At 40.8% G+C, this 14,787-nt stretch overlaps 1 protein-coding gene across 1 annotated transcript in view; it reads left to right on the top strand.

Annotated features, from left to right (window-relative positions):
- Window positions 1-10,254: 10,254 nt before the first annotated feature.
- Window positions 10,255-14,787, top strand: part of EIF2AK4 (eukaryotic translation initiation factor 2 alpha kinase 4) — a 113,916-nt gene continuing 109,383 nt past the window's right edge. The window contains exon 1 of the mRNA XM_065873047.1: window positions 10,255-10,398. Coding sequence (XP_065729119.1) covers window positions 10,255-10,398 — 144 coding nt within the window. The remainder of the gene's footprint in view (window positions 10,399-14,787) is intronic.

Genomic DNA, 14,787 nt, shown 5'->3' on the forward strand with positions numbered 1-14,787 from the left:
TACGAGATAATTTAATATTGATGTAAGAAGGGGGAAAGCGGGGGCGGTGGGATGAATTGGGAGATTGGAATTGACATAAATACACTATTGATACTATGTATAAAGTAGAAAACTAATGAGAACCTACTGTATAGCACACGGAACTCTACTCAGTGCTCTGTAGTAACCAAAATGAGAAGGAAATCCAAAATTGAGGGGATATATGTATACGTATAGCTGATTCACTTGGCTGTACAGTATAAACTAACACAATATTGTAAAGCAACTATATTCTAATAAAAAAATAAGATTGATGTAAGCGATTGGACATGATTTAAATATATGTCAAATGTCTATAGTAGTGTTATTTATACCTGTCTGCTCATCACAAACTTAGTGGCCTAAATTACAACAGCAATCACTTATTCTGTTCACAAATATGCAATTCTGGCAAGACCCATTGGGACTGCTTATCTCTGCTCCACGTGATATCAACTGGGCCAGCTCAAAGTCACAGCCAGGGTATGGAATCTGAAGGCTTGTTAAGTAACATGTCTGGCAGCTGATGCTGGCTGTTGTTGGGACCTCAGCTGGGCCTGTCAGCTGGAATGCTTATATGTGGCCTCTTCCTGTGGCTGCTTGGCTTTCTTACAGCGTGGCAGCTATGTTCCAAAAGTGAGCATTTCAAGATAAGAGTCCCAAGAGGACAAGGCAGGAAGGTGGCCGACTTTTATGACTCATCTCAGAAGTCACAGAACATCACTTCCACTGTACTCTATTTGTTGAAGCAGTCAAAAGCCGCCACATATAAGGGGAGAGGACAGAGACTACACCTCTCAGTGGAGGCAGTGTCCATCATATTGTAAGAACAGCAGGTGGAATGAGATTGTTGCAGTCATTTAAGGAAAATAAAATCTGCCATAACATGTTTTCCTTTTATCAAAAAAATCCTTCCAAAGGTCTCATTTTTAGATAATTTTTTTTGGAATGAAACCAGAAGAGGTCAAAAACCACATAAATTAATTACAGTCCTCTTCAGTTACTGACCGTGTACAGGTATTACAGGGATATGAGCTAGCCAATATTAACACCCGGCAGCAAACTGGTACATAGCCATAGCTGAAGTCAGGTGATTAGGACCACCAGCCTACATATTTATGTGCTAGCTAATTTTTATCCAAAACTTTCTGGAGCTACACTAAAAGCAAATAATAGAAAATGGAATAAAAAAAATGGGCAACCTCTGGCTCTTAGATAGTGCTTAGTAATTTTTCCTTACATTTTTCTCCCATAATGAATAGTATAAGAAGGCATTCTCCCAGCTTAAAAACACTTTGCGTTCCCAAAGTTTTAAAGTTAGTTGTGTAGTGCTCAGGATCCATTTCCCTATAGAAATAATAAACAGGGGCTTCCCTGGTGGCGCAGTGGTTGAGAGTCCGCCTGCCGATGCAGGGGACGCGGGTTCGTGCCCCGGTCCGGGAGGATACCACATGCCGTGGAGCGGCTGGGCCTGTGAGCCATGGCCGCTGAGCCTGCGCGTCCGGAGCCTGTGCTTCACAACGGGAGAGGCCGCAACAGTGAGAGGCCCGCATACCGCAAAAAAAAAAAAAAAAAAAAAAAAAGAAATAATAAACAGGATGATAGGGTTCCCAGGCAGAGTGGGGCAAAAAGAAGGAAAGGCTCTGGGGATTAAGGAGGTCCTACTCAGTCTGTAGGTCTACCTAGCTCTCCAAAGGTCTACTTTCTTCACAGTGTTTAAAAGAATTACTCTTCTCCTTGTGCCAGCAGTCCACTCATTTAACTAATGTTAATGCCCTGTGCTGGGAAGGCAGGAAAACAGAAATGTGGAATAGAACAGATTCTCAAAGCTTTCTCCAATCACCCGTTCCTTAATCATATACCTCCTGGGATTTGCTTAGGGATTTTACCTCTTATAACCATGGGAAAATAGGTATGATGGTTAATTTAATGTGTCAACTTGATAGGGCCATGGTTGCCCAGATATTTGGCCAAACATTATTCTGGGTGTATCTATGAGGATATTTCTGGATGAGATTAACATTTGAATCTGTAGACTGAGTAAAAGGATTGCCTTCCTTATTGTGGGTGAGCCTCATCTAATCAGTTGAAGATCTGGCTAGAACATAAAAGCTGAGTAAGAGAGGATTTCCTCTGCCTGACAACCTTCGAGCTGGTATATAAGCTTTTCCCTGCCTTCAGACTTGAAACATTGGCTCTTCTGAGTGTTAAGCCTGGTGGCCTTCAGACTGGAAGGACACCATCAGCTCTCTTGGTTCTCAGGCCTTTAGACAGGACTAGAACAACACCATCTACAATCCTGGGTCTCCAGCTTGCCAACTGCCGATCTTGGGACTTAGCCTCCAAAACTGCATGATGATAAATCTCTGTGGTAATTTTTAAAAGCCTATTTCCAGGCTTCCCTAGTGGCACAGTGGTTAAGAATCCGCCTGCCAATGCAGGGGACACGGGTTCAAGCCCTGGTCCGGGAAGATCCCACATGCCGCGGAGCAATTAAGCCTGTGCGCCACAACTACTGAGCCTGTACTCTAGAGTCCGCGAGCCACAACTACTGAGCCCACGCGCCACATCTACTGAAGCCTGCGCACTCTAGAGCCCGTGCTCTGCAACAAGAGAAGCCACCGCAGTGAGAAGCCCGTGCACCGCAACAAAGAGTAGCCCCTGCTTGTGGCAACTAGAGAAAGCCCGCGCACAGCAACGAAGACCCAACACAGCCAAAACTAATAAATAAATAAACAAAAATTAAAAAAAGAAAGCCTATTTCCTTCTCTGTTTTTTCCCTTACACTCCCATGGTGTGGTGATAGGCAAAATTTACGTGTAGGTGCTAATAACATCTTTCCATACCTATAGAATGAAATAGGATCCATTTATGTTCCAAAGAATTCCTGGATTCCAACTTTCTTGGGCATTTATTGAAGAGCAGGAAGGGAGCTGAGTAGGGGACAGAAGAGATGGAATAGGACTTGGGATAATTGCAAAGCCCAAGGGGAAGGTGGGGGGAAGTAAGGAGGAGCCTATGGGTTTATTTCCCCTTCCTTCTTCCTTTTCGTCATTGAAGGTCTCTTCCTCCTGCCTCCTGTCCCCAACACTACACTCTCACATGTCCCTGCATGGCCTCTCACTAAAGATGGAGAGAAGAGAAAAGCTGGAAGTGTTTTGAGTCGGTAAGCCCAAGCAGCAGTGTGCTGAGGAAAGAGGGATCCTTATGGCCCCAGGCTACCCATCTGGAATAAGTAGTTCTATTTCCAAATGGCTAATTCTATACCTATACAAAAGACACAGACAATGCAGTTATTATGTAAACATTACTAGTGTTCAATGGTATCTCATTCTCCTCTTTTTCCGGGCACACAGAAGACTATTTTTCTTGGCTGTCCTTGCAAATGGGCAGGGCTATGTGACTATAATGACTAATGATATGTGAGCAGAAGTGACCAGTCATTTCTGAGCTGTGGCAGTGAAAAGCTTGTTGTGATTTTCAAGTCTCTCTGCTGCCCTGCCATTGTGATTGTGTAAGGGGACTTGTGTTGAAGAGCTGAAATATTGAAGCAGCCTATGTTTCTGAGCTACCATATTGTGGGGGGGGGGGTTGCGGATGCCCTAGAGACCACCCAGACATAACAACAAATTTTATATAAGCAAGGAATAAACCTAAACAACCAAGATTTTTGGAGCTGCTCATTATCACAGTATAACCCAGCCTATCCTGGCAGATAAGAGTCATGAAAACTGGGGCCTGCACATTTAAGACAGCATAGACTTTATTTCCTGGGAATGGAAGATATTGAGTTAGGGCTTAAAAAAAATCTCTGTGTATATTGGTGGCAATAAGGATATCCTAGGTTCTTGTAAAATGAAAGTGGTAGCTGATAATAAAGTCTCTGGGCATCTTTGAATTGAACTACTGGAATATTTCATGTCCAAAAACATACTGGTCTCCAATAAATTTATGTCACTTAAATAAATTTTGGGGGGGAGCACTTAAGCTTAGTATACTCAGATTGTCTCTTTACACAGGCAAACCTACCAACTCCCTCAAGATAAAGAGTCTAGTATCCGGGGCACAGGGAAGGTGGGCAGTATGATGTTGGTGTCAGTTTGACCTGGGTTTGAATGCCTGCTCCCCTATTTCCACTTGTGACGCTGGGCAGTTACATGACCTCTCTAAGCTCAGTTTCCTCCTCTACCAAATAGTGATAAAAACGCCTATATTGCAAGGCTGTTTAGAGGACAATAAAATACCAAATTAATGAAAATCTCTAACAGTACCTGGCACATCATCGGAAATCAATGAAACGTAACTATATAAGATTGATTCCAGTTTATTGATGCTTAAAGACAACAAATATCAAAAGCGAAAAAAAGCATCATCTTTCAACATTTTAAAGAATTCTCTCTTTGTAGATATAAATAAAGCACTGCCTAACAAGTCCTGTATTTCAAAAAATGGAAGAACCACTTACTTTGCAATTAACAAAGGACAAAATGGCTTTTGGTTAAAGATTTAGAAGTCTACAATTTAGCCTTTACACTATTGGGCTAAATATGTTTACTTTATGGTTCTTAGTTTGGGGTATGTTAAATTACCATCAAAGAAATTATCTGTTGGGCTCCCCTGGTGGCGCAGTGGTTGAGAGTCCACCTGCTGATGCAGGGGACACGGGTTCGTGCCCCAGTCCGGGAAGATCCCACATGCCGCGGAGCGGCTAGGCCCGTGAGCCATGGCCACTGAGTCTGCGCGTCCGGAGCCTGTGCTCCGCAACAGGAGAGGCCACAACAGTGAGAAGCCCACGTACCGCAAAAAGACAAAAAACAAAACAAAAACAAAAAAAGAAATTATCTGTTTAAAAAAGCTAATAATTTACTAATTATAGTAAGTAATGTAATTAGTATAATAATTTACTAATTATATTTACTAATAATTTGCATATCCCAAATTATCTCAATATGTGGACTGGGAAATGGTTTTCTACTGATATGAATCTATAACTCCTAATGCAGTTTCCCAATTTGTAATAGTCCTTGCACCTATAGATTGCTATTAAATTCATCAAAAATATCTGGAAGGTGAGAGATTGAATACCCCTTCCCCCAGAAAGCCTCAGTAATTTCATATACACAGACACATAGACACATACACACACACATCTACACATAGTGATTATAAAGCAACCTGACTAATTTTTTAATAGCAAGTATGCCAAAACTAAAATATCCATGAATATTATCACCTTTAAAGGAGTCACCTTGGGAAGCTGTTTAACTGTTGAAGAAAATCTTAACACTTATTTGGGACTCTCTTTTATAACTAACTTCAGAAGTTGGAATATTCTTTCCTGCATCATAAAAGGAAATATTCTTTTGCTGATGGTAACAAATATGTCCTTTAAGAATAAATCTGAATTTTTTGATAGAGCCAAAAGTTATCTAGGACCAATTCTGGTGAATTAAGTGATCAAGACATTATCTTCTTTGCTAAAAGATGAGATATGACTATAAAATACTACGACTCACAGTCTGACTTGTAAGTAATGGCACAGCTTTGGAATAAAAATATATACTTAACTTATTCCAGAATTTAAAGGACAAGACTCATTTGGGTATATAAATATGTAAATGCATACAAATACCCACAAATTGATGCAAAAAAAAAAAGCAATTTTTATTTCATAATTTCTTGAGCAGCAGGAGCCACCTTGCCTCTCCTACTCCTGCCAGGCCACAGAGAGCTGTAAGAACAATTAAGTGCTTTTACCTCCTACAAGGAGACAGGAAAGAGGGCAGGGCCAAAAAAGTATTCAAAGAAGTAATGGCTGAAAATTTCCCATATTTGGCAAAAATCATAAGCCTACAGATTCAAGAAGCTGAGTGAGCGCTAAACATGATAAACCCAAAGAAATCTATACCAAGACACATCATAATCAAACTTCTGGACACTGACAAAGAAAAAAAGTCTTTAAAAGTAGCCATAGAGAAATGCCACTTTACCTATAGGGGAAGAAAAATGTGAATGATAGCAGAGCTCTAATTGAAACCACAAAGGCCAGAAAGAAGTGGCATAACATTTTCAAGGGCTGAAAGAAAAGAACCACTGACCCCAAATTCTATATCCAGTGAAAATATCCTTCAGGAATGAAAGGGAATATAGTTTTAAAATTTGGGCACAATGACCAACAGTCTGGAAGTTTTTCTTTGGGAAGTTGAGGGTAAACAGCAAGGCCAGGAGATGTACTTTTGGGGAGCAGGGAGGTCATGAGGAAGTAGAGTCTCTTCCTTGGAGAACTGATAAGGGTTTAGGGAGGGCCTGGAGAATAAGGAAATCTTGGAGTGTCCTGACAAATTGTTTGTGAACCCCAGTTACACAAAAACAGTCTTACCAGTCTGGATGCTCCAAGAGTTTAGAGGTTATCTGCCGGAAGCCAGGCAAGTACCAGTCTTTACTTTCAAATGATCCAAGACTGCTGAGTTATTTCCTGTAGGGCAACCAAATGCAACGTGTGGACCTTGTTTGGATCCTAATGCAAACAAAGCACTGTAAAACAAAACAAAACAACAACAACAACCTTTTCCTTTTAACAGGTTATTAGAGTATAATTGACATACAATAAATTGCATATATTCTACAGTTTGATCAGTTTTGATATATGCAAACACCTGTGAAACTATCACCACAATCAAGATAATGAATATATCCATCACTCCCAGGAGTTTCTTCTTGTCCCACTGGAATCCCTCCAGAATCCCTCCCTGTGGCTCATCTCTGTCATCCTGATACCAGGCAATGGCTTATCTTCTATTACTAAGTTTGTATTTTTAGAGTTTTATATAAATGGAATCATACAATATGTACCCTTTTGTCTGGCTTCTCTCAGCATAATTATTTTGAGATTCATCCATGTTATTATTATATAGATAGCATATTTCTTTTTATTGCTGAATAGTGTTCCATTGATTGTATTGATACATCTCAATTTGTTTTTACCAAGAAACAAGTTTGTCCATCACTTTTGATGAGCATTTGGGTTGTTTTCAGTTCGGTGATTAAGGGCTTATGAACATTCATTTACAAGTCTGTTTATGGACATATGCTTTCATTTCTCTTGGGTAAATAAATACCTAGCAGTGAATAGCTGTGTCATATGGTAGGTATGTGTTTAACTTTTTAACTAAAACTCATGATAGGCCTAAATGTAAAACTGAAAACTATAAAACTTCTAGATGAAAACATGGAGGAAAATCTTTGTGACTTTGAGTTAGGCAAAAATTTCTTGGATAGGATGACAAAACACGATTCATAAAAGATAAAAACTGATAAATTGAACTCTCTCAAAAGTAAGAACTATGCTCTTTGTAAAACACTGTTAAGAGGGCTTCCCTGGTGGCGCAGTGGTTGAGAGTCCCCCTGCTGATGCTAGGGGACATGGGTTCGTGCTCCGGTCCGGGAAGAGCCCACATGCTGTGGAGCAGCTGGGCCTGTGAGCCATGGCTGCTGAGCCTGCACGTCCGGAGCCTGTGCTCCGCCACGGGAGAGGCCACAACAGTGAGAGGCCCACGTACCGCAAAAAAAAAAAAACAAAAAAAGAGAATGAAAAGGCAAGCCACAGACTGGGAGAAAAATTTTTGCAAATTACATATCTGATAAAGGACTTACTTCAGAATATGAAGAATTCTCAAAACTCAATATAATAAAAAAATACAATTTTTAAAATGAGCAAAAGATATGAACAGACAGAAGATATATGAATGACAAATAAGCACATGAAAAGCTAATTAACATTATTAATCATTAGGGAAATGTAAATTAAGGCACAGTGAGATACTACTACACACCAATTACAATGTTTAAAATTTAAAAAATTGACAATAACAATTACTGACAAAGATGCAGAGTAACTAGAACTCTCCTAACCTGGTAGGAATATAATATAGTACAACACTTTGGAGAACAGGTTGCCAGGGTTTTTGTTGTGAACTTTTGACTTTGAAATAACTTCACACTTACATAAAAGTTGTAAGAATTATCCAAAGAACTCTCACATATCCTTCACCTAAATTCCCCCCAATGGTCGACATCTATGTTTGACTTATCATTTCTCTCTTTATTTTCTGAATCACTTGGGAGCTAATTGTATATGTAATACCCTATTACCCCTTACCGTTTGAGTGGAAATTTCCTAATAGCAAGGACACTTTCTATTTGACCACAGTACAATCATTAAACTCAGGAAGTTAACACTGATATAATAATGCTGTCTAATCCACAAGACCCCCTTCAAATTTTGCTGATTGTTTTGATTATATCCTTTATAGGTCCAGCATACACTACAGATTCTAATTTTAGACAGATGGAGAATTTTGAACATAATTTGGGTATTAAATAATGTTAAGCAACTGTTATATTTTTAAGGTATAAGGACAGTATTATGTTCATAAAATGTCCTTATCTGTTAGAGATATGTACTTAAGTGTTTATAAAAAGAATGATATGATGTCTGAGATTTTCTTTAAGATTCACTCCTAAGGAGGTGTATGTGTGTGTGTGTCTGCGTTGAGGGGTGGGGAGAGGGGAAAAATGAAATAAGATTGAATAAGATTCTAAATTTGTTGTAGCTGAGTGATGAGTACAGGGGGGTATTGTAATATTTCCCCTACTTTTAGTGTATGTGTGAAATTTTTCCATAACTACAGTATTTTAATTTAAAAAAATGGAGAAATGGAAGGATTTTAAGAACTGGGGTGATATGATCATATTTTAAATTTAGAAACATTACTCTGGCTGCAATAGGAAGAATGGCTTAAAGTGGGGCAAGAATGAAAGCAGTGACTAGTTTCCCAGCTGTTGAAGTCATCCAGGGAAGAGATGATGGTGACCTGAACCAAGTTAGTGGCAGAGGGATGGAGTGAAGTGGATGAATGGAAGAAATTGTAACTATCTGGATGTGAGAGATGAGAGAGAGGGAATCCAGGATTACTCTTAGTTGGCTTGGGCCAATGGGGAGGGGGTGGTGCCATTTACCTAGACAGGCATCACTGGAAAAAGAACAGGTCCCTAGGGGAGGGAAAGAGGAGATGGTTTGAAGGGGCCTTGGGTCACACTAGTGCCTTTGTGTTATCTGGCCACAACTGAGTAGATAGATGACGGCAAGATACTTAAATAATCATTATTTAGCAAATAGTATAAATAATCACTATTAAGCAAATAGTATAGGGGTAAGCAAGGCAGACAGAAGGAAATGTCACTTAAACTTAACTTGAGATAATATGATATGATTATTCTAATTCAACATGCAGCATTAGTAGCCAACTGAAAATGAAATGTAATGACAATGTCTGGGTAGATAGGTTATTTTATAAACTTGAAAAAATATGATTGGAGACAGGATATAACAGAAAGACCTCCTCAATTCACATTAAGTAAACTGGGCATGCAACATAATTCTCTTCATGGGAGTGTTGCTCATAAGATGCCTGAGTGGAAAGACATTTTTCAGTTGAAATTGCATGGTGGTACTGTTGACCCCTAGGGTCTACATGTAGGAACAGAGAACATGCACTGGGATGTTGAATCTATGGTTAACGGGGACGAGTTCGAGGGTAAAAAACTGGCGGGGAGGGGAGTAGTGGTCTCGATTTTTACTCCTGGTCGTCTTCTGGGAAGGCTTAAGGGGAGTCAAAGCGGCTGGAAAACCCATCAATGTCTGCCCTTCAGAGTTTCGTCTCCTACCAATGCCAGAGTGAAGGAGTTCCAGCAGGCACTTCTGTGAAAGAGACTTATTTCATGCAAACCATACCCCTTGGCATTATCATTCCATTCTGAAAGATTTGATCTCCCACGTCCCTGCAGGTTCCCCCTCTCAGTTCCGCCAGGAGAATGTGGGCTAAACCTTCCCCCAGCCTCGCTCCCATGCCGAAGCTGCTCACGCGCTAATACAGTTCATGACGCCGCTTCTCACTCAAGAGCCGGCCAGGGGCGCGGAGTTCCGGCGGGGATCCTGCTGGGCGCCGAGCCCCACCCCCACCCTGACCCCGCCCCCGTCCCGACGCCCCGCCCACACGCCCCCTCCCGGCGTGGAGCTCCGGCAGCGATCCTTCCCCCAAGCACGGAGCTCTCCCCATCCCTCACCCCGCCTCCGGCTTGGAGCCCCGCCCCCGGTCCCGCCCCCGGAGCGAAGCCCGCCTAAGGCCCACCCACCTCCGCAAGGCCGCCTTGCCTTGCCTTGCCCACCGCACTACCATGGCAGGGGGCCGCGGGGCCCACGGGCGTGGCCGGGACGAGCCGCCGGAGAGCTACCCACAGCGACAGGACCACGAGCTGCAGGCCCTGGAGGCCATCTACGGCTCCGACTTCCAGGACCTGCGGCCGGACGCGTGCGGAAGGGTAGGAACGTGGCTTGTCTGGTCGGGGCTGGCGTGCTGCGGCCCAGCTCCTCTGGCTCGATCTACCCCGGCCAGGCCCGCCCGGCTCTGCCGGAAACGAACCGCCTACCCCAGCTTAGGATTCTGGAGTCCTTTCATCCCTCGCGATTCCACCCACCCTCACTTTCTGTCCTTGCGGACGCAGCCGCTTGGCGGGTCTCCAGAACCCCCAACTGGGACGAATTCTCTTACAGCCTTTTCCCCCCGTCGGCTCCAGTCTTACCTGGCCCTGTTTCTTATTCCCACTGACGTTCCATAACTTCCCTGCCTCCTTACTGTCCTGCCTTTTTTCCTCCCTGACAGCCCTTGAGTTTGATACAACAGCGCATTCATAGGGAGCCACTGCAACTTTGGGAACGCTTTGGGGGCTCTTGCACAGATCTTACTGATGCCTTCAGTCAGAAGTCTTACCTTCCCGTATGTGTTCAAAACTATTAACCATGTAATCCCATTGTACTCCTCAGGCATCCTCCCTGTATTGTGCTGTGTGGAGCAACTTTCCTCTGTACCTTTCTCCAAGGCGCTTAGAGAGTATGGAATACAGTCTTCTTAGCTGTAATGGAGAGGGAGTGTGCTGAGTCCACCCTTTTAAAATGGCATTTGACTTAAAATATTATTTTCCTTTTTGTCTGGAAGTAAGTTAAGGCACATTATAAGCTGCTGATACTGACAGTCTTTCCCTCATTATCCTTGAAGAATTATCTACCAAACTCTTTATAGTATTATTTAAAAAGTATTACCTTCTTTCATCTACCTTTAAATTTATTTATTTTATTTATTTTTGGCTGTGTTGGGTCTTCGCTGCTGCACGCGGGCTTTCCCTAGTTGTGGCGAGTGGGGGCTACTCATTGCGGTGGCTTCTCTTATTGTGGAACATGGGCTCTAGGTGCACCGGCTTCAGTAGTTGCAGCACGTGGGCTCTGTAGTTGTGGCACGTGGGCTCTAGAGCGCGGGCTCAGTAGTTGTGGCACAGGGGCTTAGGTGTTCCACAGCATGTGGGATCTTCCTGGACCAGGGCTTGAACCCATGTCCCTTGCATTGGCAGGTGGATTCTTAACCACTGCGCCACCAGGGAAGCCCCCTTCATCTACCTTTAATTCTGGCATTTTACAACATGTGCCTTATCAGCACAATCGAGATTTTCTCAAGAAATAGGATCTTTGGGAGCTGTCAGGGCAAAACATTTTCCTTCTCACCCAATGTTTTCCTTCCTTCATTAACTATTTATTGTTCTAGGTATTGGGAATACAGTCAAGCACAAACCAAACCAAACCCCCTTCCCTCAGGGAGCTTACTTTTCTAGTGCTTAATACCAAGAGTTATTTTTAAGCTGAAATAGTAAAAATGTAAATATTCCCCTTATACAAGCTTGTAATAAAATAACAATGTAACTTTCTGGTCTGGTAACTTCTCTGTTCCCAAACATTGAGAACCAGGAATTTGGCTCATGAAGCCAAAATACCTGTTGCAAAGTGTACACGGGGGCTCAGTATAAAGTGGCTAAGACTTCATTCAGAGACAGTTTATTTACTTTACACAGCTTAATTATCTGGTCCTAAGACTGCAAGAAAACAGAAAAGAAAAAGGTACTGCTGTAGGTAGGGATACTGATAATCTCAGAATTTATAGCTGGTGGTCTTTATAACAAGATAGTAGAGCAAACAAAATCAAAAACTGTAATAGGTAGGTAGAAGGATTCAGATAGCTGTACCCTGAGGTACGTGGGCAAATAGCCTTAACACTTTGCTAGGCAAATAATTGGTGGTCATAAGGATGAATCAGAATGTAGTCATTCAACATAGAGAACAGACTTGTGGTTGCCAAGGAGGGTTGGGTGGGGGAGGGATGGACTTGGAGTTTGGGATTAGTAGATGCAAACTATTACATGTAGAATGGATAAGCAACAGGGTCCTACTGTATAGCACAAGGAACTATATTCAGTATCCTGGGATAAAGCATATTGGAAAAGAATATAAAAGATTGTATATATGTGTATAACTGAGTCACTTTGCTGTGCAGCAGAAATTAACACTGTAAATCAACTATACTTCAATAAAAAAAAAGTTTAAAAACGTTTTTTAAAAAAATGTAGTCATTCAACAAATACTTATTACTTGCCACTCTTTAGGGAAAGGTTATGCAAGCCCACAATCCTTTATGCAAAACCCTGAGGCCTGATATGTTTCAGAATTCAGAAGTGTTTGTGTTCATGGCCACATGTGCACATTCCATACTTACCTAATACCTCACTCAGTGTCTGGAGCAGCATGCAGAATCAAACACAACAAACCATGTGAATATTCAAATATTCACACTCAGTGGGATGGATAAAGACTATCAATAGCCTCATGTCAATTCAGGCCAAATTTGTTGCCAGTAAATTCAGCTCAGAATTATTGACCTGAGTAAACTTTAGGTTTTTTAAACATCTGAAGTTTTTTAAACTTCTTTTTGGGGGATGTGTTATAATGTAGATTTTGGTTTAGTAACATATGTACGTTATTTATAAATAACATTTTGGGAGTACATGCTAAAAATTATTTTACATACTAAAGTTTGGACACCACTAGTTGAAGATATAATTTCCTCTAGAGTTATAAATTTATTGTTAGCTTAATTGTTTTGGCTAATTTTCTGTCAGCCAAAGGTCTGCTCATTTATAATTTGATAGCTATTGCAAACCTCCCTCCTAAAGCCTTGCTTTTGTCTCTGGGCCCACCTGTAGTGTATGAGTGTTTCTTTTCCTACATCTTCACCAACACTGTAGTGTCAGACTTTTTCATCTTTGCCAGTAGGTAGATGAAACATTTTTACTTCTTTAGTTGTAAATTATGAGGACCACCTTTGTCTGTAAGCCATGAATTTTTTTCTGTGAACTGTTCAATGTTGTTTGGTTTATTTTTACACTCTATTGTCTACTTTCTTATTCATATGTCAGAGCTATTTAGATGTTAATTTATATCTTAAGAAAATTAGCATTTGGGGTCATATATTGCAAATATTTTCCCCTAATTAACCATAATGCATTTTGATATTTAGGTAATTTATGCAATTTTTAAAAACTTTAATATAGTCAAAATGACCTTTTGTTTTTCATTTTATTGTTGTTACATGGTCCCTGTGGTTTGTTTTTTTCCCTGCTCCAGTGTTACCAAAAGAATGAATTCTTCAAGACTTTCTTTTAATTCTTTCATGACTTTGTTTTTAAACTTCCATCAAATAAATATAGAAATAGCTTTTTATTTTTTAAAGTTCTTACCTCTGTCTGAGTATGAATCTAGGCTGCCCACTTTCACCCCCAACTAGCCAGTTAGACTAACACAGATGATTTTTTTCAGTCTTTTCCACTTATTTGAAATGCCACCTTTACATTATATGAGAGTAGGCTGGCTTCATAAGGACAGAGTCTCTGTATTTGTTCACATGTACATGCCTAGTGCCTGGTATAAAGCTCTCAAAAATTTTTTATTAACTGAAATAATTCCCAAATGTATTTGGGTCTATTTAGAAAAAGAGATATGGGGGGAAGTCAGTGATTAAGGCATTTGACATAAAATCTAATTTCTTAGATTTTACTATCATCATTTTTTTTTGCAGGGAGGAGCATCTTCACAGACTTAAAACCAAAGACTTGCCCAGATTATCTAGCTTGCACATGTTACTATATTTCTAGATTTGTTGTTTTTTCACACAGACTAGTTTCTTCCCCACATTACAGCATGTGAGAATGGAGGCAGGTAAGAAACAAGAGGCCATGCTGAGCAAAGTCTTGCCATCAAAATGTAAGGGGGATGTGATGAGCAGAATCTAGGTAACAATTCTAGACCAAACACCTGAAAGTGGTTTGAATTGTGTAACTTTTCCTTTTATGTGCTGTGGTTAAAAACACGTGGCATAAAATATACTAGCTTAACAATTTTTAAGTGTATAGTTCAGTAGTGTCAAGTATATTTACGTGGCTGTGTAAAGAAAAAATTGTGTTAGTATTTTTTTTTAATTGAAGTATAGTTGATTTACGGTGTTGTGCCACTCTCTGCTGTATAGCAAATTGACTCAGTTTTACACATAGGTACATTCTTTTTTTAATATTCTTTTCCATTATGGTTTATCCCAGGAGATTGGATATAGTTCCCTGTGCTATACAGTAGGACCGTGTTGTTTAGCCATTCTAAATGTAATAGTTTGCATTTACCAACCCCAAACTCCCAGTCCATCCCTCTCCCTCTTGTGTTAGTATTTTTAATTAATTTCCCAAACCTCATCCTCACTCTGCCTCTCATCTTGTAAACCAGTAAAGTTTAATCGCAGGCTGTCATTAAGCCTCATGCCTTGGAACCAAAAGATTTGCTCC

This window comes from Phocoena phocoena, chromosome 2, assembly GCF_963924675.1.
Source record: "Phocoena phocoena chromosome 2, mPhoPho1.1, whole genome shotgun sequence".
Lineage (NCBI taxonomy): Eukaryota > Metazoa > Chordata > Mammalia > Artiodactyla > Phocoenidae > Phocoena > Phocoena phocoena.